Source organism: Chanos chanos, chromosome 8 (genome assembly GCF_902362185.1).
Source record: "Chanos chanos chromosome 8, fChaCha1.1, whole genome shotgun sequence".
Lineage (NCBI taxonomy): Eukaryota > Metazoa > Chordata > Actinopteri > Gonorynchiformes > Chanidae > Chanos > Chanos chanos.
Genome location: NC_044502.1, coordinates 348,017 through 375,768, shown reverse-complemented (window position 1 = coordinate 375,768; position 27,752 = coordinate 348,017). Strand labels below are relative to the sequence as shown.

At 42.8% G+C, this 27,752-nt stretch overlaps 1 protein-coding gene across 1 annotated transcript; it reads left to right on the top strand.

Annotated features, from left to right (window-relative positions):
• The first annotated feature begins 569 nt into the window (after positions 1 to 569).
• On the top strand, positions 570 to 27,752 carry kcnk3a (potassium channel, subfamily K, member 3a). Its single transcript, XM_030782636.1, has 2 exons — positions 570 to 852; positions 26,836 to 27,752. The coding sequence occupies exons 1-2, from the start codon at positions 570 to 572 to the stop codon at positions 27,750 to 27,752; spliced, it is 1,200 nt and encodes a 399-aa protein (XP_030638496.1).

Sequence of the window (27,752 nt, the reverse complement as noted above, 5' to 3'; positions counted from 1 at the left end):
ACGCAAAAGATAAAATATCTGACGCAAAAGATAAAATCTCTGCAGTAAAATAAATGAATAAAAATGAATGAAATTAAAATGTTGTCTGTTGTCTTCTTCTTTCTTATCTCTTATTTGTGGTACCCATTTTCAATGATTTGATTATATTTCTATGTACTGCAGTGGATACATTTAGATTTGTGAGAACATTTTACGATACATTCGCAAACGTTTCAAGAGAAATATTACGTTAGATTGTATATAATTAATTTGTGTCAGAGAACGGGAGGGAAGAGAGAGAGAGAGTGAATGAGAACTCAGAGAGAGAGAGAGAGAGAGAAAGAGAGAGAGAGTGAACGAGAACTCAGAGAGAGAGCGAGAAAGGGAGAGAGAGAGAGAGAAAGAGAGAGGAGTGGTGCTGAACGAACAGCTCCAAGAGAGGACGTGCGCATCGGGTAAAAAAAGTCATCCCTGCTGTCGTCGGCTCGCGGTCCTCTCCGGAAGATCTGGCGTGTCGCCATGAAACAGCCAAGCTCTCCTTCCTCAAGATCAGCATTCAAAGTTAGGGAAGAAGTCAGCTTGCCTTCACCATGAAGAGACAAAACGTTAGGACCCTTGCTCTAATCATCTGTACATTCACCTATCTGCTGGTCGGAGCGGCTGTTTTCGATGCCTTGGAATCTAAAAAGGAGATCATGCAAAAGAAGAAACTGGACGATCGGAAACAAGAGCTTATGGACAAGTACAATTTGACAAAAGTCAACTTTGACGAGCTCGAGGGGGTGGTCCTGCAGCTGAAGCCACATAAAGCCGGAGTGCAGTGGAAATTTGCTGGATCTTTTTACTTTGCAATCACTGTGATCACGACAATTGGTAAGAACACAAGATATCATGATTGAAATTTAGTGGGTGAAATCTGATAACTTTGTTTTGCAGTGTATTTTTAGGCTAATGATCTAAATGCGTTTTTCATTTTCTCAATATCTTGGTGATAATATTTCAGCCGATGCTTTCAGGGCACTCTCTAAGTGCTTCTTAGTGGAATTTGCAATCCTTCTGTATGAGGGCTTATATGTTTTGCAACGCACTACGGAAGGGACCATTTTAAAGTACCCATCAGCGTCCCAGTGATGACGGCTAAAACAGTTATTTCGGTCTACTTCACTCTCCGCGCTCGTGTCTGTACAAGCGCGCATTTTGGCGCTTCCTTTCTCATCCAACTGTGTAACGACGTTCCATCAACCTAAACGGGGTGTCAAGCCCTCCCCCCCTTCTCTCTGGGATAGCAGATAGCCTGTGTGTTGTCACATATATGTGTTTGGATTTTGTTACAAAGACGGCTGTGTATTGTGCGAGTTTTGGCGGTAACAGCGCGTGATGTCACCATGGAGCTTATTCGAATGAAATTAGAAAATTATTGGAGGAGCCCCACTCTTAAAGCGTTTCCACTTCCCCAAACACCGCAGTGCAATTATCATTATGAATTAGCAATGGAGTGTACTTGCTCAGTGGCTCGTAAACGTCGTTGTGGACTGTGATTATAGGCTACATCAAATTCAGAAAGGCACCACACAGTCAAATTGTACCAGAAGTTCATCAAAAATTCTAATTGCTTGTATGCTAGTATTCATATACACAGTCAGGCAACTTAGCAATTAAACTTGGCTTTTCAAAGTTAAAAGATTGCCGGAGTAAACTAAGAAATTGTAATTTTACCATTACACTGTTTTAGAATTAGTGATTAATGTGTGATGATATCATTAGAAACAGAACTAAAAAACATAAACCATCTCTAGCATTACCAGCACTGCACTAAATTATGGTCACACCAACACTTGCAGTTCTCTGTATGCCTAACACTGAGGTACGGGATGAAAACCCAGTTTCATAGAATCTTAATTTTTTGAAGACAAAAAATGAGTGTACACTTGGATGAATGAAATGAAGAGAAGAATGAATTGTTCAGCTGTATATTTCAATATTCAAAACCAAACACATGTGTTGGGTTGAGCTCCTGTAAACAGTGTTCTTGTCACTAAAAAAGCCAAGACTTATCTTTGGGGCCCACAAGACCCCTCAACATTCAGACTTCATTTCTAAATACTCAGATTCACACCACTAATTTTTCTTTGCTCTCTAACCTAAGACAAGGTTTTATTTCTCACTTCCTCCTGATTCGGAATATTCAATTATTCACGCTCGTAAGTTTTAATGAGTCTGATCAGGTAACTCATGTATTCATCTTTTGACAGCACTGAAAAGTGATGGATTTTATCAATACTCTGAGGGCACAATACTTTTTTAACTACACTGTTTTCAGGACAGTCACTCTTGTGTGTTTTGGAAAGTGACCTTTTGGACCTCAGTAAAGGGGTTGTAGAGGAAGCAATGCACTGCTGAGTGCTGAGGGTAGAGGGAGAGCTCCTCCTCTCATCCGTCTCCTGGGAAAGAAAAGGTTTTCGGATGGAAGGAATGCAAAACTTGGGGAAAACAAATAAACTTCCACGCAGGAGAGCTCTCCCATAGCCGAAGGAGTTCTGTTTTTTTGACCTGCAAGCTGTTTAGATAAACTCTGGAAGAACCTTTATGTGGAGAGTAGGCACTGCCCACTTTCCTTAGTCTCACGTCACAACTCATTTTACCCGGCCACGGACTGGGCACAGGCTGGCAGCGCCAGTCAGCAAACTCATGACGCAAATGAAAACAACTACGAGAAAAAAAAAACAAACACTCAAACCGCTGAGAAAATATTCAGATACTTTGCAGTGCAGTCTCAAAAGAGTGACTTCTTACAAAACGTACCAAAGATTAGGATCATACAGGTGGCCGCGCACATTTTGTCCTACTGCTACTTCTACTGCTACATCAAAAAAAACAAAAAAAAAACTGGACAGACCTAGGTCGGCAGATGAACTGGCACAGAGGTATTGAGTTATAAAATTATCACGCTGACCTTTGATGTGAGGATTAATTTTTGATTTAACATCATGCATATCGTTGGTATTTGCAGTTATATTGAGATACTGTCTTGTCCTCCATTACATCAACTTCTATCATGTGCTTAAAGTTGGAGGTTTACATATTTTTCAGAATGCACTGCAATGCTTAATGGGATAGTGTGGAGCTGTGGGCCATTCTGTGAAGTTTTTGCGTTTGAGGGTTATGGAGGAGTTTGTGTTAAGTGTGTATAAAGTGGAGCGCTGTTCAGACCTCCACAGGTTCTTTTTTCTGAAGATAATCCTTCAGGGGTTTGCAGGATTCTGGGACAGCAAGGGGGAAAAAAAAATCAGAATGCACAACAAATGTGCTCCACTGGCACCGCCCCCTCTGATACAGCCAATCGCAGACCTGATCTCCACTGACTGAGCGTGTGAATGAGCTGAGTGAGGAGTGACAGTGTGATAGCGAAACAGTGTGGCAGTGAGACAATTGGTGAAACGGCTAAGGTTGAAGAGTGATTTAGGTAACTGAAAACGCAGACCAGGTGACTTCTCATAGCTGACAGTTCAGGTAAAAAAAAGTACAACCTCATCATTATGCAGTAGACACATTTGAAGACGTTTAGAGGAAATCTGTCCACAGGGACTCGGCATGTACTCTGCTCAGATGCTTTTACTATAGAATGAAGTTTGGTTGCTTTTTGTTGAACAAAATGATGATATTAATTTTGTTTGATGGACAGGAAACAGGAACTTAGACTGGGAGCTCTGGTCTGGCATCTCACTGTAACTGGGTGTGAAGAACCCACAAGCTTAATGGTTATGTAGCACACAGGGAGAAGGAAAGATGGAGGTTGTTTTTTTCAGTAACAGAGGGCTGGAGAGTAGAAAAAGCTGGGTGTGGGTATGTAGGAGTTTGGATCAACTTGTCTCTATCACACTCCTTTTCTGAAGTCTTAAATTAGCAATAATTCTGTTCATCGTTATCAGTTTAAGTGCATACAATGCCAGCTTTTCTCGTGTTACTTCATTGTTTCACCGTGAAGAATGTAAGATCCTGTCATTTTTGGATATGACATGTTGTCATGTGTTGTATGCTGAAAAGTAAATCCATAGCCAAACTGAAGTTTGGTGAGAAACAGTGAGTATAGCGAAAAACAGTAAAAGACAGTGAGTGCAGTGAGAAACAGTGCAGTGAGAAACAGTGCAGTGAGAAACAGTGCAGTGAGAAACAGTGTTAAACAGTGAGAAACAGTGAGAAACAGTGTGAAACAGTGCAGTTAGAAACAGTGCAGTGAGAAACAGTGTTAAACAGTGAGAAACAGTGTGAAACAGTGCAGTTAGAAACAGTGCAGTGAGAAACAGTGTTAAACAGTGAGAAACAGTGTGAAACAGTGCAGTTAGAAACAGGGAATACAGTGAGAAACAGTACAATCAGAAACAGTGCAGTGAGAAACAGTGCAGTGAGAAACAGTGTTGTGACAAACAGTGCAGTGAGAAACAGTGTTAAACAGTGAGTACAGCGAGAAACAGTACAGTGAGAAACAGGGAATGCAGTGAGAAACAGTGCAGTGAGAAACAGTGTGAAACAGTGAGTGCAGTGAGAAACAGTGTGAAACAGTGCAGTGAGAAACAGGGAATACAGTGAGAAACAGTACAATGAGAAACAGTGCAGTGAGAAACAGTGCAGTGAGAAACAGTGTTAAACAGTGAGTACAGCAAGAAACAGCACAGTGAGAAACAGGGAATGCAGTGAGAAACAGTGCAGTGAGAAACAGTGTGAAACAGTGAGTGCAGTGAGAAACAGTGCAGTGAGCAACAGTGTTAAACAGTGAGTACAGCGAGAAACAGTACAGTGAGAAACAGGGAATGCAGTGAGAAACAGTGCAGTGAGAAACAGTGTGAAACAGTGAGTGCAGTGAGAAACAGTGTGAAACAGTGCAGTGAGAAACAGGGAATACAGTGAGAAACAGTACAATGAGAAACAGTGCAGTGAGAAACAGTGCAGTGAGAAACAGTGTTAAACAGTGAGTACAGCAAGAAACAGCACAGTGAGAAACAGGGAATGCAGTGAGAAACAGTGCAGTGAGAAACAGTGTGAAACAGTGAGTGCAGTGAGAAACAGTGCAGTGAGCAACAGTGTTAAACAGTGAGTGCAGCGAGAAACAGTGCAGTGAGAAACAGGGAATGCAGTGAGAAACAGTGCAGTGAGAAACAGTGTGAAACAGTGAGTGCAGTGAGAAACAGTGCAGTGAGAAACAGGGAATGCAGTGAGAAACAGTGCAGTGAGAAACACTGTGAAACAGTGAGGGCAGTGAGAAACAGTGCAGTGAGAAACAGTGTGAAACAGTATAATGAAAAACAGTGGCTGTGTCCGAAATGGCATACTACATACTACTCGTATAGTGATCTTGACGTAAAAGTAGTAAGTAGTATGCAGTACGTGAAAAATAAAGGTTTTGCAGTACACGACAGTTACCTGGATGATGTACTACTCTGGCGGAAATTTGCAGTATACAGCCGGAGCTCACTTCGTCAGGTACTGCATCCCATGATGCAACGTGGTGATTTCCAACTGTCAAAATTTTCAAAAAACATGGCAGACAGCGACAGAGGCAGCTTCAACTTCAACTCCAGCTGCAGTTCTGAATATAAATGTGACAGTTGCATATTTTGGTGTAATAAGTCTTTATACGCTTTCTTATAGGGCTACTTTTGATAGATATTTGTGGTATTCGTGTGATGTTCGATTTCAGCAGAACAGATAGCCCAACCAATAGCAAACGTGTAGTACACTACACGAAAGTTCTCATACTTGTGTACCATACTGTATACTAGCGTGTGGAGTAGTGTGCAGTACACAGTGTACACTGGGCCAGTATGCAGTATGCAGTACACTATTATGCCATTTCGGACACAGCCCATGTGAAACAGTGAGAGGAGTGAGAAACAGTACAGTGAGAATCAGGGAATGCAGTGAGAAACAGTGCAGTGAGAAACAGTACAGTGAGAAACAGTGCAGTGAAAAGCAGGGAATACAGTGAGAAACAGTACAATGAGAAAAAGGGAATGCAGTGAGAAACAGTGCAGTGAGAAACAGTGCAGTGAGAAACAGGAAATGCAGCGGGTGATCCTGTGGCCATTCCATCTTGGGTTGGGTTGGCCCTTCCAGTCTCACTTCAAGTGACGGCGGGAATGATTGTCACAGGAATTCTCATATGTTGAAAGGACCCCCTATATAGGGTGCAGCATGTATGAAATGTTTCAGGGGTGACACCTGTATTGTGAATATTATTTTTTGCTGCTTTGGTGTGGATGTAATGAAAGATGAATACAGACTGAGAGGGTTCATTTTGTCTGATACAGCAGGAAGAAAAAAGCGACATTCTGGAATAACCTTGACCATTCCCATGCGCTGCACTGTCGCTTTGATTCAGGCCTCAGACTCAGTCAAATGAAAAGTGACAGTAACTCAGCAGCTCTGGCTGCTTCTCAGGCACCGGGGAGGGGGGGGGGGGGTTACAGCCTCAGAAGACTAACGCCCTCAATCACAACCACCACTCAGAATTCATAAACCAGACTTAAACCGCATTAAAACACATCACACTTTCATACACATCATGCATATATATATATATATATATATATATATATATATATACATATATATATATATTCACAAATGTCTTTAGATCTTAGTGTCTTTAGATCCTCCATATTACTATAACTAGATTAATAACCCTAACCCTACAAACCTAACATTAACCAAGAGTTATATAACTGTAATATACTGTTGAAAAAAATGGCATTCCCAGTATAGTCATGGGGACATTAGTCTACACAGTGCTGTAAGAACAAAAAACACACCCAAATAAACACACCCACACGCACACACACACACACACACACACACACACACACACACTCACAGACACACACTCAAACGTGCATGCAGGCACACACAGACACACGTTCACAGACACACACGCGCGCGCAAACACACACACACATCACCACACATACACACACAGTGACACCTCTACAGAGTGTTAATCCAGCCCACTCTGAGCCTGTCATGTGCAGAACTGAGTGGATTTGCTGTGACCTCAGAGCCGGCGTCCATAGGGAGAAATAATGGTATAAAAACACAGGTGTTATTTTTAGAAATGTAAGCTGCAAGCTTGTCTGTAGAGGACGGAGGGGGTTGGGTTTGGGGTGGGGTCGAGGATGAATAAATGTTTTTTCAGAAGTTCAGAATAAATACATCTTAAAAGAGTGGATTCATCCATTTCTGTTGTACTTGCTGTAAATACAGGGCTGATAACTGTGTATAATCTGATCAGAGTGTAAGGACAGACTCATTTGGCTGGGAAATAGAGTTGGATAGTCTGGGATGTCGTCAGTGCCAGGCAGGTGCAGCATGACTGAAAAATCCTGCTGGTCTCCTGTTTCAGTGATTCAGTGATAATTGAAAGTCGTACTGATTTTGTGAATCAGGGAGGCCTGAAAGTCGTACTGAAAAAAAATAAAATAAAATGCTAGTGACTGAAGTCTCAGAAGTCACAGAATCACATTGTTACAGAGTTACAGTTACAGAGTTACAGTTACAGAGTTACAGAGTTACAGTTACAGAGTTACAGAGCTACAGTTACAGAGTTACAGAGTTACAGTTACAGAGTTACAGTTACAGAGTTACAGAGCTACAGTTACAGAGTTACAGAGTTACAGAGTTAAAGTTACAGAGTTACAGAGTTACAGAGTTACAGTTACAGAGTTACAGTTACAGAGTTACAGAGTTACAGTTACAGAGTTACAGTTACACAGTTACAGAGTTACAGTTACAGAGTTACAGTTACAGAGTTCTTTCGTTCAGTCTTAGTGGTAAACACGCTCTATACTTAATTTTCAGTCTTATCATTTGAACACAACTGTTTACTGGGTTTGGGTGTCTGAACAAATACTACAGTATCGTTTAACTGTTTGCTTGTTGTTTTTTCTATTGTTTTGCTGCTGCTAGTATAATGTAATTAATGTATAATGTATAAGAAAACATTAACCTAACCTGCAGTGTTACCTTTAATTATCCACGGTGTGTGTTAGTTAGGAACACAGCTACAAATTTCCCTCTAAATCACTTTAAATCTTTCTTTAAATCACAATTATTCACAGTGTGTGAGAGGAGCACAGTTACAGATTTCCCTTTGACACTAAACTCAAAGTCAGAAACACAAAGTCTTCATTCTGTAAAATTCTGATTGTGACAGAACATATGCTCAGACTCCTGTCCTCATGTTTGAATATGAAATTAATTTAAGGGTTAAAGTTTATAAAATGACCATTTTTAACAGCATGTAACATGTGTAGACTCTGCTCAGTCTTATTGAATGATTCCCCGTCATTTTAATTACCATAAAGTGTTTGTTAAATTTTTAATCAAAGCAGAAACATTAACTGTGGCATCACGCACCTCAAGTCATGTGGGCAACTTTAGAAAGCGTGAGTAAATGAAAGAGTGAGTGAGTGAAAGAGTGAGTGAAAGAGAGAGTGAGTGAAAGAGTGAGTGAAAGAGAGAGTGAGTGAAAGAGTGAGTGAGTGAAAGAGTGGATAAATGAAAGAGTGAGTGAGTGAAAGAGAGAGTGAGTGAAAGAATGAGTGAGTGAAAGAGTGAGTGAGTGAAAGAGTGGATTAATGAAAGAGTGGGTGAGTGAAAGAGTGGGTGAGTGAAAGATTGAGTAAATGAAAGAGTGAGTGAGTGAAAGAGTGAGTGAGTGAAAGAGAGAGTGAGTGAAAGAGTGAGTGAGTGAGTGAAATAGTGGGTAAATGAAAGAGTGAGTGAGTGAAAGAGAGAGTGAGTGAAAGAGTGAGTGAGTGAAAGAGTGGATAAATGAAAGAGTGAGTGAGTGAAAGAGTGGGTGAGTGAAAGAGTGAGTGAGTGAAAGAGTGAGTAAATGAGTGAGTGAGTGAGTGAAAGAGTGAGTGAGTGAAGCTGACAGAGAACAAGCAGAGACTGAACAGAGAATGGGTGTCTTTTCCCGCTGTGGAGCAAAGTGATGAAAACACACATACACATAATTATAATTATAAACCAACAACATTACTGTCAAATACACCTGTTATACACAATATACACACACCTGTTATACACAATATACACACACCTGTTATACACAATATACACACACCTGTTATGCACAATATACACACACCTGTTATACACAGTATACACACACCTGTTATACACAATATACACACACCTGTTATACACAATATACACACACCTGTTATACACAGTATACACACACCCATTATACACAATATACACACACCTGTTATACACAATATACACACACCTGTTATCCACAATATACACACACCTGTTATCCACAATATACACACACCTGTTATACACAATATACACACACCTGTTATACACAGTATACACACACCTGTTATACACAATATACACACATCGTTATACACAATATACACACACCTATTATACACAATATACACACACCTGTTATACACAATATACACACACCTGTTATACACAGTATACACACACCTGTTATACACAAAATACACACACCTGTTATACACAATATACACACACCTGTTATGCACAATACACACACACCTGTTATGCACACCTGTTATACACAGTATACACACCTGTTATCCACAATATACACACACCTGTTATACACAATATACACACACCTGTTATACACAGCCCTTTTCCATACTCTGGTATAACAGTCAAAGCTCTCCTGTGTTTTCAGACAGGAAACTGTGGGTTAGCTCTGGTGTGTGTTTCCTGTCTGAAAACGCCGACTGTCTCCTGTGTTTTCAGACAGGAAACTGTGGGTTAGCTCTGGTGAGTGTTTGGTGTTTGGACTGTCTCCTGTGTTTTCAGACAGGAAACTGTGGGTTAGCTCTGGTGTGTGTTTCCTGTCTGAAAACGCCGACTGTCTCCTGTGTTTTCAGACAGGAAACTGTGGGTTAGCTCTGGTGTGTGTTTGGTGTTTGGACTGTCTCCTGTGTTTTCAGACAGGAAACTGTGGGTTAAGTCTGGTGTGTGTTTGGTATTTGGACTGTCTCCTGTGTTTTCAGACAGGAAACTGTGGGTTAGCTCTGGTGTGTGTTTCCTGTCTGAAAACGCCGACTGTCTCCTGTGTTTTCAGACAGGAAACTGTGGGTTAGCTCTGGTGTGTGTTTGGTGTTTGGACTGTCTCCTGTGTTTTCAGACAGGAAACTGTGGGTTAGCTCTGGTGTGTGTTTGGTGTTTGGACTGTCTCCTGTGTTTTCAGACAGGAAACTGTGGGTTAGCTCTGGTGTGTGTTTGGTATTTGGACTGTCTCCTGTGTTTTCAGACAGGAAACTGTGGGTTAGCTCTGGTGTGTGTTTGGTATTTGGACTGTCTCCTGTGTTTTCAGACAGGAAACTGTGGGTTAGCTCTGGTGTGTGTTTGGTGTTTGGACTGTCTCCTGTGTTTTCAGACAGGAAACTGTGGGTTAGCTCTGGTGTGTGTTTGGTGTTTGGACTGTTTCCTGTGTTTTCAGACAGGAAACTGTGGGTTAGCTCTGGTGTGTGTTTGGTGTTTGGACTGTCTCCTGTGTTTTCAGACAGGAAACTGTGGGTTAGCTCTGGTGTGTGTTTGGTGTTTGGACTGTTTCCTGTGTTTTCAGACAGGAAACTGTGGGTTAGCTCTGGTGTGTGTTTGGTGTTTGGACTGTCTCCTGTGTTTTCAGACAGGAAACTGTGGGTTAGCTCTGGTGTGTGTTTGGTGTTTGGACTGTCTCCTGTGTTTTCAGACAGGAAACTGTGGGTTAGCTCTGGTGTGTGTTTGGTATTTGGACTGTCTCCTGTGTTTTCAGACAGGAAACTGTGGGTTAGCTCTGGTGTGTGTTTGGTGTTTGGACTGTTTCCTGTGTTTTTAGACAGGAAACTGTGGGTTAGCTCTGGTGTGTGTTTGGTGTTTGGACTGTCTCCTGTGTTTTCAGACAGGAAACTGTGGGTTAGCTCTGGTGTGTGTTTGGTGTTTGGACTGTCTCCTGTGTTTTCAGACAGGAAACTGTGGGTTAGCTCTGGTGTGTGTTTGGTGTTTGGACTGTCTCCTGTGTTTTCAGACAGGAAACTGTGGGTTAGCTCTGGTGTGTGTTTGGTGTTTGGACTGTCTCCTGTGTTTTCAGACAGGAAACTGTGGGTTAGCTCTGGTGTGTGTTTGGTATTTGGACTGTCTCTACTGTGGAAATAAGACCATGAATGAGCAGTTGGTCTGGTTTTGACACTTTGTCTGTCAAGGGCACAGACCCTGTCCTGCCGTGTTATGTAGGACTGTGGGACGGCTCAGGTATGACAGTGGCAGATGTCCTTCCCGTCACGCTGCCAACACGCGAGTCTCTCTGAGCTGCTCTGAGGAGGACTGCCTGGGCACGGCTGCGGGCGCTGTTCCGTCTGCACAGTTCCAGTTTGGTGTTTCCTGTCTGGTTTCCATCCCATAAAGCCAGCGTTTGAAGTCCATGCTGAGACTCCAGCCCGACTGGGCAGCTGAGGACATGAGAGAACACAGCCTGGAGCCAAGGAACAACAATGGAGTGAACGCGTCCTGACATTTCTTCTTTTTTTTTATGCCTCATCTGTCTCTGTCTCCTTTTTTTCTTCTTCTCTGTCTCTTCCATGTTGTGTAGAGGTATCATATAGTCCTGAAGAGTTTTAGGAAAAAAATTTGAAAAAAAGGAAAATGTACATGCTCCATGAATATTCTTTTTAAAACACACACACACACACACACACACACACACACACACTGGGGAAGGCTTCAGTCTTCTTGCCTTAATCACTTCTCGCAGCTATATTTAAAACCACTGCCTCAGTGTGTAATCCTATTTCTGTAGAATACCCAGAGGCCAGCCACAGAGCAGAGCAGACAAGGAGAACCCACAGATGTTTTACTCAAAGAGATTATTCCTCTATAAGATCCATTACTTATTCCAACTGTCTACAAGTTCTCTTTGAGCTCTGTGTTTACACTAGGCCTTTTGCTTCGTTATGTAATAGTTTTATACACATTGTGTGTTGCTCATGTGTGGATGGGTCCTAGAGGGCAGGTGGTTCAGTGTAGATATGATGTGATACCTTCTCCATGTAACACGACCATCCACGATCTGAATACAGCCAGCATCCCAACACATCTACTGTACAAACACAGCCACCATACGAACACAGGCACTATTCAAACACAGCTCCCATACAAACACACTCATCAAACAAACACAGGCACCATACAAACACAGGCACCATACAAACACAGTCATCAAACAAACACAGCCACCATAAAAACACAGGCACTATACAAATACAGCTCCCATACACAGGCACTATTCAAACACAGCTCCCATACAAACACAGTCATCAAACAAACACAGCCACCATACAAACACAGTCATCAAACAAACACAGGCACCATACAGGCAGGCACTATTCAAACACAGCTCCCATACAAACACAGTCATCAAACAAACACAGCTCCCATACAAACACAGTCATCAAACAAACACAGGCACCATACAAACACAGCTGCCATACAGTCAGGCACCATTCAAACACAGCCACCATACAAACACAGCCACCATACAAACAGGCACCATTCAAACACAGCTCCCATACAAACACAGTTATCAAACAAACACAGCCACCATACAAACACAGCCACCAAACAAACACAGCCACCATACAAACACAGTCATCAAACAAACACAGCTCCCATACAAACACAGGCACCATACAAACACATCTACTATACAAACACAGCCACCATACAAACAGGCACTATTCAAACACAGCCACCATAAAAACACAGGCACCATCCAAACACAGCTCCCATACAAACACAGGCACCATTCAAACACAGCTCCCATACAAACACAGTCATCAAACAAACACAGGTCCCATACAAACACAGTCATCAAACAAACACAGCCACCATACAAACACAGCTAGCATCCAAACACAGCGAACATACAAACACAGCCACCATACAAACACAGCTACCATATAACACAGCCACCATACAAACACCGCCACCATACAAACACAGCAACCATACAAACACAGCCACCATACAAACACAGCTCCCATACAAACACAGCTAACATACAAACACAGCCACCATACAAACACCGCCACCATACAAACACAGCTAACATACAAACACAGCCACCATACAAACACAGCTAACATACAAACACAGCCACCATACAAACACAGCCACCATACAAACACAGCAACCATACAAACACAGCCACCATACAAACACAGCTCCCATACAAACACAGCTAACATACGAACACAGCCACCATACAAACACCGCCACCATACAAACACAGCTAGCATACAAACACAGCCACCATACAAACACAGCTAACATACAAACACAGCCACCATACAAACACAGCCACCATACAAACACAGCTAACATACAAACACAGCCACCATACAAACACAGCTAACATACAAACACAGCTAACATACAAACACCGCCACCATACAAACACAGCTAACATACAAACACAGCCACCATACAAACACAGCTAGCATACAAACACAGCAACCATACAAACACAGGCACCATACAAACACAGCCACCATACAAACACAGGCACCATACAAATACAGCTAACATACAAACACAGCCGCCATACAAACACAGCTACCATATAAACACAGTCACCATACAAACACAGCCACCATACAAACACAGCTAACATACAAACACAGCCACCATACAAACACAGCTCCCATACAAACACAGCTAACATACAAACACAGCCACCATACAAACACCGCCACCATACAAACACAGCTAACATACAAACACAGCCACCATACAAACACAGCTAACATACAAACACAGCCACCATACAAACACAGCCACCATACAAACACAGCTAACATACAAACACAGCTAACATACAAACACAGCTAACATACAAACACAGCTCCCATACAAACACAGCTCCCATACAAACACAGCCGCCATACAAACACAGCTACCATACAAACACAGTCACCATACTAACACAGCCACCATACAAACACAGCCACCATACAAACACAGCTAACATACAAACACAGCCACCATACAAACACAGCTAACATACAAACACAGCTCCCATACAAACACAGCTCCCATACAAACACAGCCGCCATACAAACACAGCTACCATACAAACACAGTCACCATACAAACACAGCCACCATACAAACACAGCCACCATACAAACACAGCTAACATACAAACACAGCCACCATACAAACACAGCTAACATACAAACACAGCTCCCATACAAACACAGCTCCCATACAAACACAGTCACCATACAAACACAGCCACCATACAAACACAGCTCCCATACAAACACAGCCGCCATACAAACACAGCTACCATATAAACACAGCTCCCATACAAACACAGCCACCATACAAACACAGCCACCATACAAACACAGCTCTCATACAAACACAGCCACCATACAAACACAGCCACCATATAAACACGGCCACCATACAAAGACGGCCACCATACAAAGCTTATTGTTCTCTGTGTTTGAGCACATTGTGTGTTCAGTACCCATGATTCTGAAAGGACCAGGAGTGGGTCGAGCTGTCTGAGGCCAAGTTTTCCATGTCAGGCCAGGTTTTCCATGTCCGGCCAGGTTTTCCATGTCCAGCCTCCAGAAACTGAGAAAAAAGAGAGACAGGATGTCAACAGATGGGGTAGAATCTCTGTATCACAGTTCACTGCTGACAGGCCCCTGTGGTGCTTTGTTCAGTGTGTGTGTGTGATTGTGTGTGTGTAAATGGGTGGCAAGTTGATCCAGTTGTACCAGCCCGTTAAATTACTGTCTCTTTATCAGAGTCTGCTCTCATCCAGCAGATGTCAGTTTGGAGTGATGTCTGGTCACAGACCCTAAAGGTGGTCGTTGGCCGGAGAGCAGCCACTGGCCGGACCAGTTGTCACGCTGAGTGCGAGTGCTGATGCTGGAGCCGGGGTGTGTGTGGTTAGACATGATGCAGCAGAGACGGGCTCCTGTCTGTCTGCAAACAGAGAGCAGCAGAGGCAGGGGGTGCGTCAGCAGTGACTGAATGAGAAATGAGGGTGTGCAGTGAGAGACAGAGATCAGAACAGTCTGTTTGCAATGTCCACAGTCCTCAACACTGGGTTTCACTCAGCCGCTGGTCACAAAAAACAGCGTTAGAGGAATCAGTCACAGCAGATGACGTATTCCATAACATACAAAAATGGTAAGACTGACATCTGCAAAAACATTCATATTTGACATCAAAGTCCCGACACGTTCATTTCATAATTTCATCAAATGTCACTAAAGAGCCACTGAGACGATTTTGTCTCTTTTTTGTTTGTGGGGCTGTAAACGCTTCCTGGATGGAGTGACTGATTGGTGTGATAATGGCTTGTTCTGAATGCCTGTTTTGCTGACCTAATGGAAACTGCACAGTGCCAAGGTTTGTTCGTATGACCAAATAAGGAAACCCTGTCAAGGAAGTGGGCCTCTAATCATTATTAATAAGAGTGATGGTCAATTACTCGTATTGTAAACATAAAGAGGAAGAGTGTCTGTCTTATTTTTAAGGCTGAATGTGTGTGTGAGAGAGAGAGGGAGGAAGTGAGAATGTAATGTTATATTTGTGTGTGTGTGTAAGTGTGTATGTGTGTGAGTGAGAGAGAGAGAGAGACAGAGGGAGAGAGAGAGAGAGAGAGACAGAGAGAGAGAGAAAGAAAGAGAGAGAGAGAGAAAGAGAGAGAGAAAGAGAGAGACAGGGACTGAGACACTGCTGTGTATATGACAATTTATGAATGCTCTGATTAAACATTAAAATTCAGCATTCCAGAAACTAGTCTCAAATCATACTTTTGGGTTGGCTTCATTAAAACAAGTTTGGGCTACTTTCTGAAATGAACTTTACTTAAAATACCACGAACTCCAAGAACAAAAGAAAGATGATGCGGACTGTGACCTCATTTTCAAATCCAGGATTTTTAAAGAGTTTGGAAGAGTGGAAAATGATGGAAAGTCTTATTGGGGTAAAAAAAAAGAAAAGGATGAAAAAGAAGCTTAACTGAGAGATTAGCGTGGACCAGAGTTCAGTCTGTGACTGTGTGTGAGTGTCAAACTAAACCCACACTTTTCACACACTTTACCTTTCTACTCCTTCTCTTCTCTTTTCAAATGTCTTACTGTGTGTCTCACACACAAACACCACTGTCCTCCCAACGAAAAGGGGGGGGGGGGGCGGTTGTCACATACGGAGTGTGATGTCACTGACTTAGCAATGAAAATGTGTGTGTGTGTGATGTGTTGGATGTTGTAGTTGACAAATTGTTAACCCATAAGCAGGGCTGAGAAGATATTTCACTGAAGCAGAAGGTGAAACGTTCTCTCAGAGATGATCAGACGTGCCCCTCACTCACCCCACACTCCACTGCACTCACATGTCTGTGATTTGGAACATTACAGCACCATGGTGCAGTTTTAAAAAGACAGTTAAATGTTCATTTAAACTTCAATATTAAATGCGCTGGCTTCTGGTCGTTAATCCGTTATGGAGGTCTGAAAAAGTCGGAAGGCATTTCATGTGGAGTGAAAGCCCCTGCCCTCCTGTGCTTTACCATGATGAATATGCAGTCAGTGCCAAAGTTATGACCATTTTAAATACAATTTTATAAAGATTTGAGTCAATATAGTATGGGGGGGAAATTATAATACAATCACATTTCCTCTGAAATACCACATTTTCAGTGAGTGGATTAAAAAAAAAACACACACAGTAATCTACACGGATTGTCAAATCATTTCTCCAGAACTATAGAGATTTCAACAGAGATCCACTGAGACAGAGATCAGATATGACACAAAAAACCTTTGAAGAGCCAAAGACCAAATCAATATAAGTTTCATGTTGACTGGATTTATGCTTTTAAGGGTTTTATGAGTTTTTAGATATGAATATGATTTGATTCAGTTTGTGAGATTTATCCATTTGGTCTATAGACGTGACCCCCATTTGAGCTCTGTGTAAACTGTATTAACTGTGTAAACTAAACTGTGTTAACTGTGTTAACTGTGTTAACTTTGTAAACTTTGTAAACTGATGGTGGTGTCAGGGAGTCTGCCCAGAGCTCCCATAATCTCTGTGTGCCTGTGTGTGTGTGTAACCCTGTGACACTGTGCTAATATTAATCAAACACACACACACACTCACACACACACACACACACACACATACACACACATATATATATTTATATGCATACACACTACTGGTCAAAAGCTTTAGAACACCTCCATTTTTTATTGACATTTACGTAGTTTAATGCCTCAGTGCACTCTGAAAATAAAGCGTAGAACAAAAGAAACTATTGGAGTTAAAAAAGAAATCATGAAATTTTTCTGTTTAACACAATTTAATCTCATCAAAGTATACAATGGAAATCAAATATTGTTCTGAAAGTTCGTCCCAACAATGTTGCAGAAGTTCCCATGAATATGTGTTGGACTTGTTCGTTGCTTTGTTTTCTGTCCACTTCATCCCAAACCAGCTCGATGGGGTTTAAGTGAGGAGACTGTGCTGACCATTCCGTGATTTGAAGCCTACTGTCATGATCTTTTCTTCTAAGGTAGTTCTGACATGATGTTCTTCTCCACTCTGTGCCAGTGAGCGACTCTGGGCCCAGATAAATAACCCCAGACCATCACGCATCCTCCTCCACGTCTGACACTTCATGTCACACACGTTCACCTACTCGACGGCGTTCAAAAACCCTGTGTGGCGAACCAAAGATTTCAAATTTTGATTCATCAGTCCATAAGACCTTCTTCCAGTCTTCAGTAGTCCACTGCCGGTGCCTCATGGCCCAGGAAAACCTCTTCCTCTTATTTTGCCATTTTAGCAGTGGCTTTCTCACTACCACTCAGCCTGTCAAACCCACAGCTCAGAGTCATCGCTTCACAGTTGAAACGGAGATTTGCTTATTTCAGCCACTGTTAAGCTGTTGTTGAAGCTGTTGTCCCATGAGCCGCCCGTCACAGTCTGCTCCAGCCTTTATACAGACAGAGGGTTTGTAGGAAATCAGAAAAAGTCAGGACAACTGTAGGAATTGTTTGCATCAACTTCTAAGGCTTAATTTACTTTCATTGCTGCAGAAAAGCTGTAGGCTGTTAACCTGAAAAAGGCCTTTTTTTAATAACTCTGAAATTCACATTATTTTTCAGTTTTTGGTAACCTAAACTTTTTTAACCTCTGGCAGTTTACTGCTTACCTTTGTTCTGTTTCAGGTCATTCACTGGATGTGAACTACTTCAGTTTCAATAAAACTGGAGAAAATGGGGGTGTTGTAAAACTTTTGACCAGTAGTCAGTGTGTGTATATATCTATATATACATGCACACACACACAGACACACACACACACACATAAATATATATATATGTATGTATGCATGTATATTGTCCATCTGTACAATCAAGGGGCAAGAGGCCAGATTATTACATTACAAAGGCCTGTACCGCCCTCTTCAAAACAATATGAGTTGAGTAATCAGAAGAAAACAGGCCTCAGCACTGAAGAGAGGAGACACAGAGCAGGATCCACACTGTTTGTTCTCTCTCTGATGTCCTTTCAAAGGGGTTGGTTATCTAACCTTCACTGTATTAATTATGATTAACAATGTGTGTCTCATGTGTAAGATGGTCCTTCAAAGAGGAGTCGTTAGAGAGGAGATCCAAAGAGGAGTCGTTAGAGAGGAGATCCAGAGAGGATAAACTGTGAGACTGATGCCCAGTGTTGATTTCATTATTAAAATAGCCTTTTCTGAGCATGCGTTTAAAAACATCAGAAGTTTAATTTGAGCAAAGCTTTGAAAGACCACCACCCCCATAGTAAGGAATGAAAAGATAAGATTCCATTTTTGGAAATAATCTGGACAGAGGGAAACACACACACAAAAACACACACATATATAACAAATGTATATACACACACACGCACACACACAAACACACATATATATAACAAATGTTTACACACACACACAGATAAACACACACACACACACCTGACAAATGTACACACACAAATATATAATAATAATAATAATAATAATCAAGTTTATTTAGAGCCCAATATCACTATTTATAGTCTCAAAGGGCTTTCCATGTCTATAACAAAGTAAAATCAAAATGATATTATCCATAACTTCAATAAAATAGATAAGTCTTTAGTCTGGTTTTAAAGGTATGGAGAGAGTTTGCCTCCTTAACTTCTGAAGGCAAATCATTCCAGAGGAAGGGAGAGCGGTAGGAAAAGGCTCGGTTGTCAGCGGACTTCTTTTTAACTCTTGGAACGACTAATAGTCCAGAATCTTGAGAGTGCATCCCGTTTCCTTCAATAGTTCAATAGTTGAAGAGATTGTTGCTGCTCAGCTGATAGCCCGTGTCCTCTAACAGTCTGTTTGAAATGTTTCAGTCAGGCTTCAGGTGTATTCACTCTACTGAAACTGTGTGTGTGTGTGTGTGTGTGTGTTTGATCACACAAAGCTGTGCATTTAATCTTCTCCTAATCCATGTGCAGACATTTCATTCTCACTGTTGTTTGATTATTGAAATTTTTACCCTCATGGCTGTGCCGGCCCAGTTCACTGAGCTCCTTACACAGAACCAGCAGAAGGCCTCAGTCATACTAGTCTGAGGAATGTCTGTAAACCTGATCCAGAGGAAAGACAAGTTGAGGATGGAGATGTACTCCAGGCACATGGGCAATGCTTGACCTGATAACTGACATCGGCTTGGTCTGTTTATCTGTTTTGAAATATTTAATCAGACATTTTTAGATTTTCACAGCTGAGGCTGTTTGCTGGCAGCAGGTAGCTGTTCCTGTTCATTTTGAGTTAATTCTGTTTTTGTGGCAATAACCTGGTTCCCTTATGTCTCCTGCTGGGTGTGAACACACTGCTCTCTTAATCAGAGCAGGGAAATCAGGCCAGACGGACACGTCCGGTTTCACTCAGTCCTCAGCACACTGATGAGTTCATCAAACCAGGAGCCAGTTTGGGATTGGAGCAGGAGAAAAGCACCTGTGCATCTGTGCTCTGAGGAGTTTTATTAGACATTTATTAGGAGTTTTATTAGACATTTATTAGGAGTTTTATTAGACATTTATTATATATCTCTCATCAACCACAGCCTCAGCCACACACACACTCACACACCTTTCACATTCATCCACACACACTCACACACACCTTTCACACTCAAACACACACACTCACATACCTTTCACACTCATCCACACACACTCACACACCTTTCACACTCATCCACACACACTCACACACACCTTTCACACTCATCCACACACACTCACACACCTTTCACACTCATCCACGCACACTCACACACACCTTTCACACTCAAACACACACACTCGCACACCTTTCACACTCATCCACACACACTCACACACCTTTCACACTCATACACACACACTCACACACACCTTTCACACTCATCCACACACACTCACACACCTTTCACACTCATCCACACACACTCACACACACCTTTCACACTCATCCACACACACTCACACACCTTTCACACTCATCCACACACACTCACACACACCTTTCACACTCATCCACACACACTCACACACCTTTCACACACACTCACACATACTCACACACCTTTCACACTCATCCACACACACTCACACACACCTTTCACACTCAAACACACACACTCACACATACTCACATACCTTTCACACTCAAACACACACACTCACACATACTCACACACCTTTCACACTCAAACACACACACTCACACATACTCACACACCTTTCACACTCATCCACACACACTCACACACACCTTTCACACTCAAACACACACACTCACACATACTCACACACCTTTCACACTCAAACACACACACTCACACACACCTTTCACACTCAAACACACACACTCACACATACTCACACACCTTTCACACTCAAACACACACACTCACACACACCTTTCACACTCAAACACACACACTCACACATACTCACATACCTTTCACACTCAAACACACACACTCACACATACTCACACACCTTTCACACTCAAACACACACACTCACACATACTCACGCACCTTTCACACTCATCCACACACACTCACACACACCTTTCACACTCAAACACACACACTCACACATACTCACACACCTTTCACACTCAAACACACACACTCACACATACTCACACACCTTTCACACTCAAACACACACACTCACACACACTCACACACCTTTCACACTCATCCACACACACTCACACACACTCACACACCTTTCACACTCAAACACACATACTCACACACACCTTTCACACTCAAACACACACACTCACACACACCTTTCACACTCATACACACACACTCACACATACTCACACACACACACACTCACACACCTTTCACATTCAAACACACTCACACATCCACATACACTCAAACACCCGTTCTGGATGTGAACGTGACTGCAGAGCACTAAAATGCATTGTGTCAAAAAATCACAGAACCACAGCTACTAAAGTGACGGCAGAGCTAAACCATCTTGCTAACCCAGTATCAACCAAAACAGTTCATCAAGAGCTCAGTGCAGCTGGATACCGTGGAAGGGCTACCATTGCCAAACTGCAGACACCCAGACCTGAACTGGTTAATTCTCTTCTAGCACATTATTTTAATTATTACCGTTGTTGTTGTTCAGAATCAGAATCAGAATTTGGTTTATTGCGAAGTAGGTTTATCCCTACGAGGAATTTTTCTTGGTGTGTTGGTGCACCATACAAATTCAACATACAAATAGACAGACAGATCCAAATATTACTCAAGAACAACACTAAAGTACATGAATATTGAATATGAATATTGAATATAAATGTAAAACGTGCAAAGTGGAAAAAATATAATATAAAAATATATGAAGAAAATATATACTGAAAATATAGAAAATATGTACTGAAAATATAGAAAATATACTGAATATTGAGAAACTAGAATGTAAGAAGTGCAGAGTGAAATAGACAGATGACTAAACATGTTAAGTAATACAGTAATAATGATAATATAACAGATTGGGGGGGGGGGGGGGCAGTGTCAGCAGGGGTCAGGGGGCTTTTTGATTGTTGTTGTTGTTGATGATTATGTTGTCAAACACTATAAGCAGCAACTAAAAAACTCAGTTATTTATGACTGAATATGAATGACCATAAGTCCCAGCTAACAAAAAAGAACAGAACATGATCGTGACTCTACAAACTCAGTATTTTGGTCTGCGTGACTGTTGTGAACCCTGTTTTCCCCAGTTAACTCACTTGGATTTGCAGTGTCATTTAGTAGAATCCCAAACAGGTGCACAGCTGCACAGGTGCACACAGCACAGCTGTTCTGACTGTGTAACCGGAACCTGCTAAATGAAGTCACAGAACAGTGATTATAATAAAACATTTGGTGCAATTATTTTCTGTTTATGGTGTCATAATGCTGTGAGAGACACATATCTGAAGGTTTGTGTGGAGCGATTCCACAGACAATCTCACCCATATACATGATGTAAGTGGTGAGACAGTCTGAGACTGATGTTCTCTGAGCTGTGTAGCCATGCGTGAGCCCAGAATCCAGAAGAGCTTTTTTGGGGGGGGAGGGGGGGCATAATGATCATGTGACCGTAAAGAGGACAGAGACTGCTGATGTAACTTTTTGTAGAGTCCTCAGTGGGAGAGGAATCACACGCAGCATGAATGTGTTGGATGGACAGATCAGACGTGGGTATAGATCAAACAGAGGGATGTATGAATGTGTTGGATGGACAGATCAGACGTGGGTATAGATCAAACAGAAGGGTGGATGAATGTGTTGGATGGACAGATCAGACGTGGGTATAGATCAAACAGAGGGATGGATGAATGTGTTGGATGGACAGATCAGATGTGGGTATAGATCATACAGAAGGGTGGATGAATGTGTTGGATGGACAGATCGGACGTGGGTATAGATCAAACAGAAGGGTGGATGAATGTGTTGGATGGACAGATCAGATGTGGGTATAGATCATACAGAAGGGTGGATGAATGTGCTGGATGGACAGATCAGACGTGGGTATAGATCAAACAGAGGGATGGATGAATGTGTTGGATGGACAGATCAGATGTGGGTATAGATCATACAGAAGGGTGGATGAATGTGTTGGATGGACAGATCAGACGTGGGTATAGATCAAACAGAAGGGTGGATGAATGTGTTGGATGGACAGATCAGACGTGGGTATAGATCAAACAGAAGGGTGGATGAATGTGTTGGATGGACAGATCAGACGTGGGTACAGATCATACAGAAGGGTGGATGAATGTGTTGGATGGACAGATCAGACGTGGGTATAGATCATACAGAAGGGTGGATGAATGTGCTGGATGGACAGATCAGACGTGGGTATAGATCAAACAGAAGGGTGGATGAATGTGCTGGATGGACAGATCAGACGTGGGTATAGATCAAACAGAAGGGTGGATGAATGTGTTGGATGGACAGGTCAGATGTGGGTATAGATCATACAGAAGGGTGGATGAATGTGTTGGATGGACAGATCAGACGTGGGTATAGATCAAACAGAAGGGTGGATGAATGTGTTGGATGGACAGATCAGACGTGGGTATAGATCAAACAGAAGGGTGGATGAATGTGTTGGATGGACAGGTCAGACGTGGGTATAGATCAAACAGAAGGGTGGATGAATGTGTTGGATGGACAGATCAGACGTGGGTATAGATCAAACAGAAGGGTGGATGAATGTGTTGGATGGACAGATCAGACGTGGGTATAGATCAAACAGAAGGGTGGATGAATGTGTTGGATGGACAGGTCAGACGTGGGTATAGATCAAACAGAAGGGTGGATGAATGTGTTGGATGGACAGATCAGACGTGGATATAGATCAAACAGAAGGGTGGATGAATGTGTTGGATGGACAGGTCAGACGTGGGTATAGATCATACAGAAGGGTGGATGAATGTGCTGGATGGACAGATCAGACGTGGGTATAGATCAAACAGAAGGGTGGATGAATGTGTTGGATGGACAGATCAGACGTGGGTACAGATCAAACAGAAGGGTGGATGAATGTGTTGGATGGACAGGTCAGACGTGGGTATAGATCAAACAGAAGGGTGGATGAATGTGTTGGATGGACAGATCAGACGTGGGTACAGATCATACAGAAGGGTGGATGAATGTGTTGGATGGACAGATCAGACGTGGGTATAGATCAAACAGAAGGGTGGATGAATGTGTTGGATGGACAGATCAGACGTGGGTATAGATCATACAGAAGGGTGGATGAATGTGCTGGATGGACAGGTCAGACGTGGATATAGATCATACAGAAGGGTGGATGAATGTGCTGGACGGACAGGTCAGACGTGGGTATAGATCAAACAGAAGGGTGGATGAATGTGTTGGATGGACAGATCAGACGTGGGTATAGATCAAACAGAAGGGTGGATGAATGTGTTGGATGGACAGGTCAGACGTGGGTATAGATCAAACAGAAGGGTGGATGAATGTGTTGGATGGACAGGTCAGACGTGGGTATAGATCAAACAGAAGGGTGGATGAATGTGTTGGACAGGTCAGACGTGGGTATAGATCAAACAGAAGGGTGGATGAATGTGTTGGATGGACAGGTCAGACGTGGGTATAGATCAAACAGAAGGGTGGATGAATGTGCTGGATGGACAGGTCAGACGTGGGTATAGATCAAACAGAAGGGTGGATGAATGTGCTGGATGGACAGATCAGACGTGGGTATAGATCAAACAGAAGGGTGGATGAATGTGTTGGATGGACAGGTCAGACGTGGGTATAGATCAAACAGAAGGGTGGATGAATGTGTTGGATGGACAGATCAGACGTGGGTATAGATCAAACAGAAGGGTGGATGAATGTGTTGGATGGACAGGTCAGACGTGGGTATAGATCAAACAGAAGGGTGGATGAATGTGTTGGATGGACAGATCAGACGTGGGTATAGATCATACAGAAGAGTGGATGAATGTGCTGGACGGACAGGTCAGACGTGGGTATAGATCAAACAGAAGAGTGGATGAATGTGTTGGATGGACAGATCAGACGTGGGTATAGATCAAACAGAAGGGTGGATGAATGTGTTGGATGGACAGGTCAGACGTGGGTATAGATCATACAGAAGGGTGGATGAATGTGTTGGATGGACAGATCAGACGTGGGTATAGATCAAACAGAAGGGTGGATGAATGTGTTGGACAGGTCAGACGTGGGTATAGATCAAACAGAAGGGTGGATGAATGTGTTGGATGGACAGGTCAGATGTGGGTATAGATCAAACAGAAGGGTGGATGAATGTGTTGGACAGGTCAGACGTGGGTATAGATCAAACAGAAGGGTGGATGAATGTGTTGGACAGGTCAGACGTGGGTATAGATCATACAGAAGGGTGGATGAATGTGTTGGATGGACAGATCAGACGTGGGTATAGATCAAACAGAAGAGTGGATGAATGTGTTGGACAGGTCAGACGTGGGTATAGATCAAACAGAAGGGTGGATGAATGTGTTGGACAGATCAGACGTGGGTATAGATCAAACAGAAGGGTGGATGAATGTGCTGGATGGACAGATCAGACGTGGGTATAGATCAAACAGAAGGGTGGATGAATGTGTTGGACAGGTCAGACGTGGGTATAGATCAAACAGAAGGGTGGATGAATGTGTTATAGGTGTGGCAGGAGGGAGGTTGCTCCTACTCCTGACAGAGTTCCTGGGATGCCCTCCATACAGACAGTGAGTGCTGAGAGATGGCTGAGTGTGTTAATGAGGCCAGTCTGCAGGGAGGGGGAGAAACCGAAACACTGTACAGTCAGACATGCTGCAGAAGTCCTGTCTGCTCTCGAAGCTTAAGCTTTTCCTTAAAGCTTTCCCTCTTTATAAAACAGTTCCTTTGGTTGGCCAACAATTTCCTCTTTATAAAACAGTTCCTTTGGTTGGCCAACAATTTCCTCTTATAAAACAGTTCCTTTGGTTGGCCAACAATTTCCTGTCATTTTCTAACCCTTTCCCATATTCACATGATCAGAAATGTTCAGGCGGTGTAGGTCTGTCTGTAGGTTCTTGTGTAGAAGCACAGGCGGTTTTTTTCCATAGATTAAAGAGATAATTATTCAACAGAGTGATGGAGTTTTTGGAGATATCCGGTAACTTATGATTTCATATCTGCTTTAGGGATTACTAATCTGTGTTCAATCATCTTCACTTTGGTGATTAGGTTTGCCAACATATTGCAGAACACAAGACAAGTGACACAAATACAAATACTAGACAAATGACACAAAGCCACCTGCCTCAGATGAAATATCCCAACTCTTAATTTTTTTTGTGAAGCTGCCCAAAGTGTTGTATTTGCAAGTGTCATAGAAAATTACAAAGAAAATATGTTTTCTGATATATGTCAACTTCATAAACAAGTTTTGAACTAAATGGCAGTGATGTGCAGTTGTCCTGTCACATGACCTATATTCCTTAGGGGTTTTGCTGTCCTGTGGACCTCACATGTATCCACCAGATGGTAAAACCCTTATGGCATCAATAGAGCTGTGTATTATAATAAAGCAGTAGGCCCTTGAATAACAAATACTACTAATAAAACATAAAAAGACACTATAGATTAAAAGAATTAACACAATGGAAATGCTCACACACCCACAGACAGCCAGAGAACCAAGCTGACTTTTGCTGGTCCGTTTGTTGCAGGGTACGGGCACGCGGCGCCGAGCACAGACGGCGGGAAAGTCTTCTGCATGTTTTACGCTCTGCTTGGTATCCCTCTCACCCTGGTGATGTTCCAGAGCCTAGGTGAACGCATCAACACGTTTGTCAGGCACCTGCTGCACCGCCTGAAGAGGTGCCTCGGCCTACGACGCACAGAGGTCTCCATGGCCAACATGGTGACCATCGGCTTCATCTCCTGCGTCAGCACACTGTGCGTGGGGGCCGCCGCCTTCTCCCGTTACGAGGACTGGAGCTTCTTCCATGCCTATTACTACTGCTTCATCACACTGACTACCATTGGGTTTGGTGATTATGTTGCGCTACAGAAGGACAATGCACTACAGAACAACCCCAAATATGTAGCCTTCAGTTTCATCTACATCCTGACCGGACTGACAGTTATTGGCGCTTTTCTCAACCTGGTCGTGCTCCGCTTTATGACCATGAACGCAGAGGACGAAAAACGTGACGCCGAACAACGCGCCTTGCTTGCTCGCAACGGCCAGGCAGGGCATGGCCGAAACTTTCATCTCATGCCCGATCCTCCGTCATCATCTTCAGCCGCCCCCGCACTGGGCCCTTCAGAGGGGAGAGGGGGTCGGGCCGCCGGGAGGGGTCTACGCAATGTCTACGCAGAGGTGCTGCATTTTCAGTCCATGTGTTCCTGCCTGTGGTACAAGAGCCGTGAGAAACTACAGTACTCCATCCCAATGATTATTCCCCAGGACCTGTCCACATCCAACACCTATGTGGAACAGGGAGAGGGTTTCTCTGACCCCCTCCACTCCAACGGCTGTGTGTGCGGTATGCCGCACCATTCCGCCATCAGCTCCATATCCACTGGCCTGCACAGCCTCACTCCGTACAGGGGAATCTCAAAGCGGCGCTGCTCCATCTAA

Coding starts and splice junctions, on each gene's coding strand:
- kcnk3a (XM_030782636.1), top strand. CDS start 570: ATGAAGAGACAAAACGTTAGGACCCTTGCTCTAATCATCTGTACATTC. Junction 853..26,835: donor CACTGTGATCACGACAATTG/GTAAGAACACAA, acceptor CGTTTGTTGCAG/GGTACGGGCACGCGGCGCCG.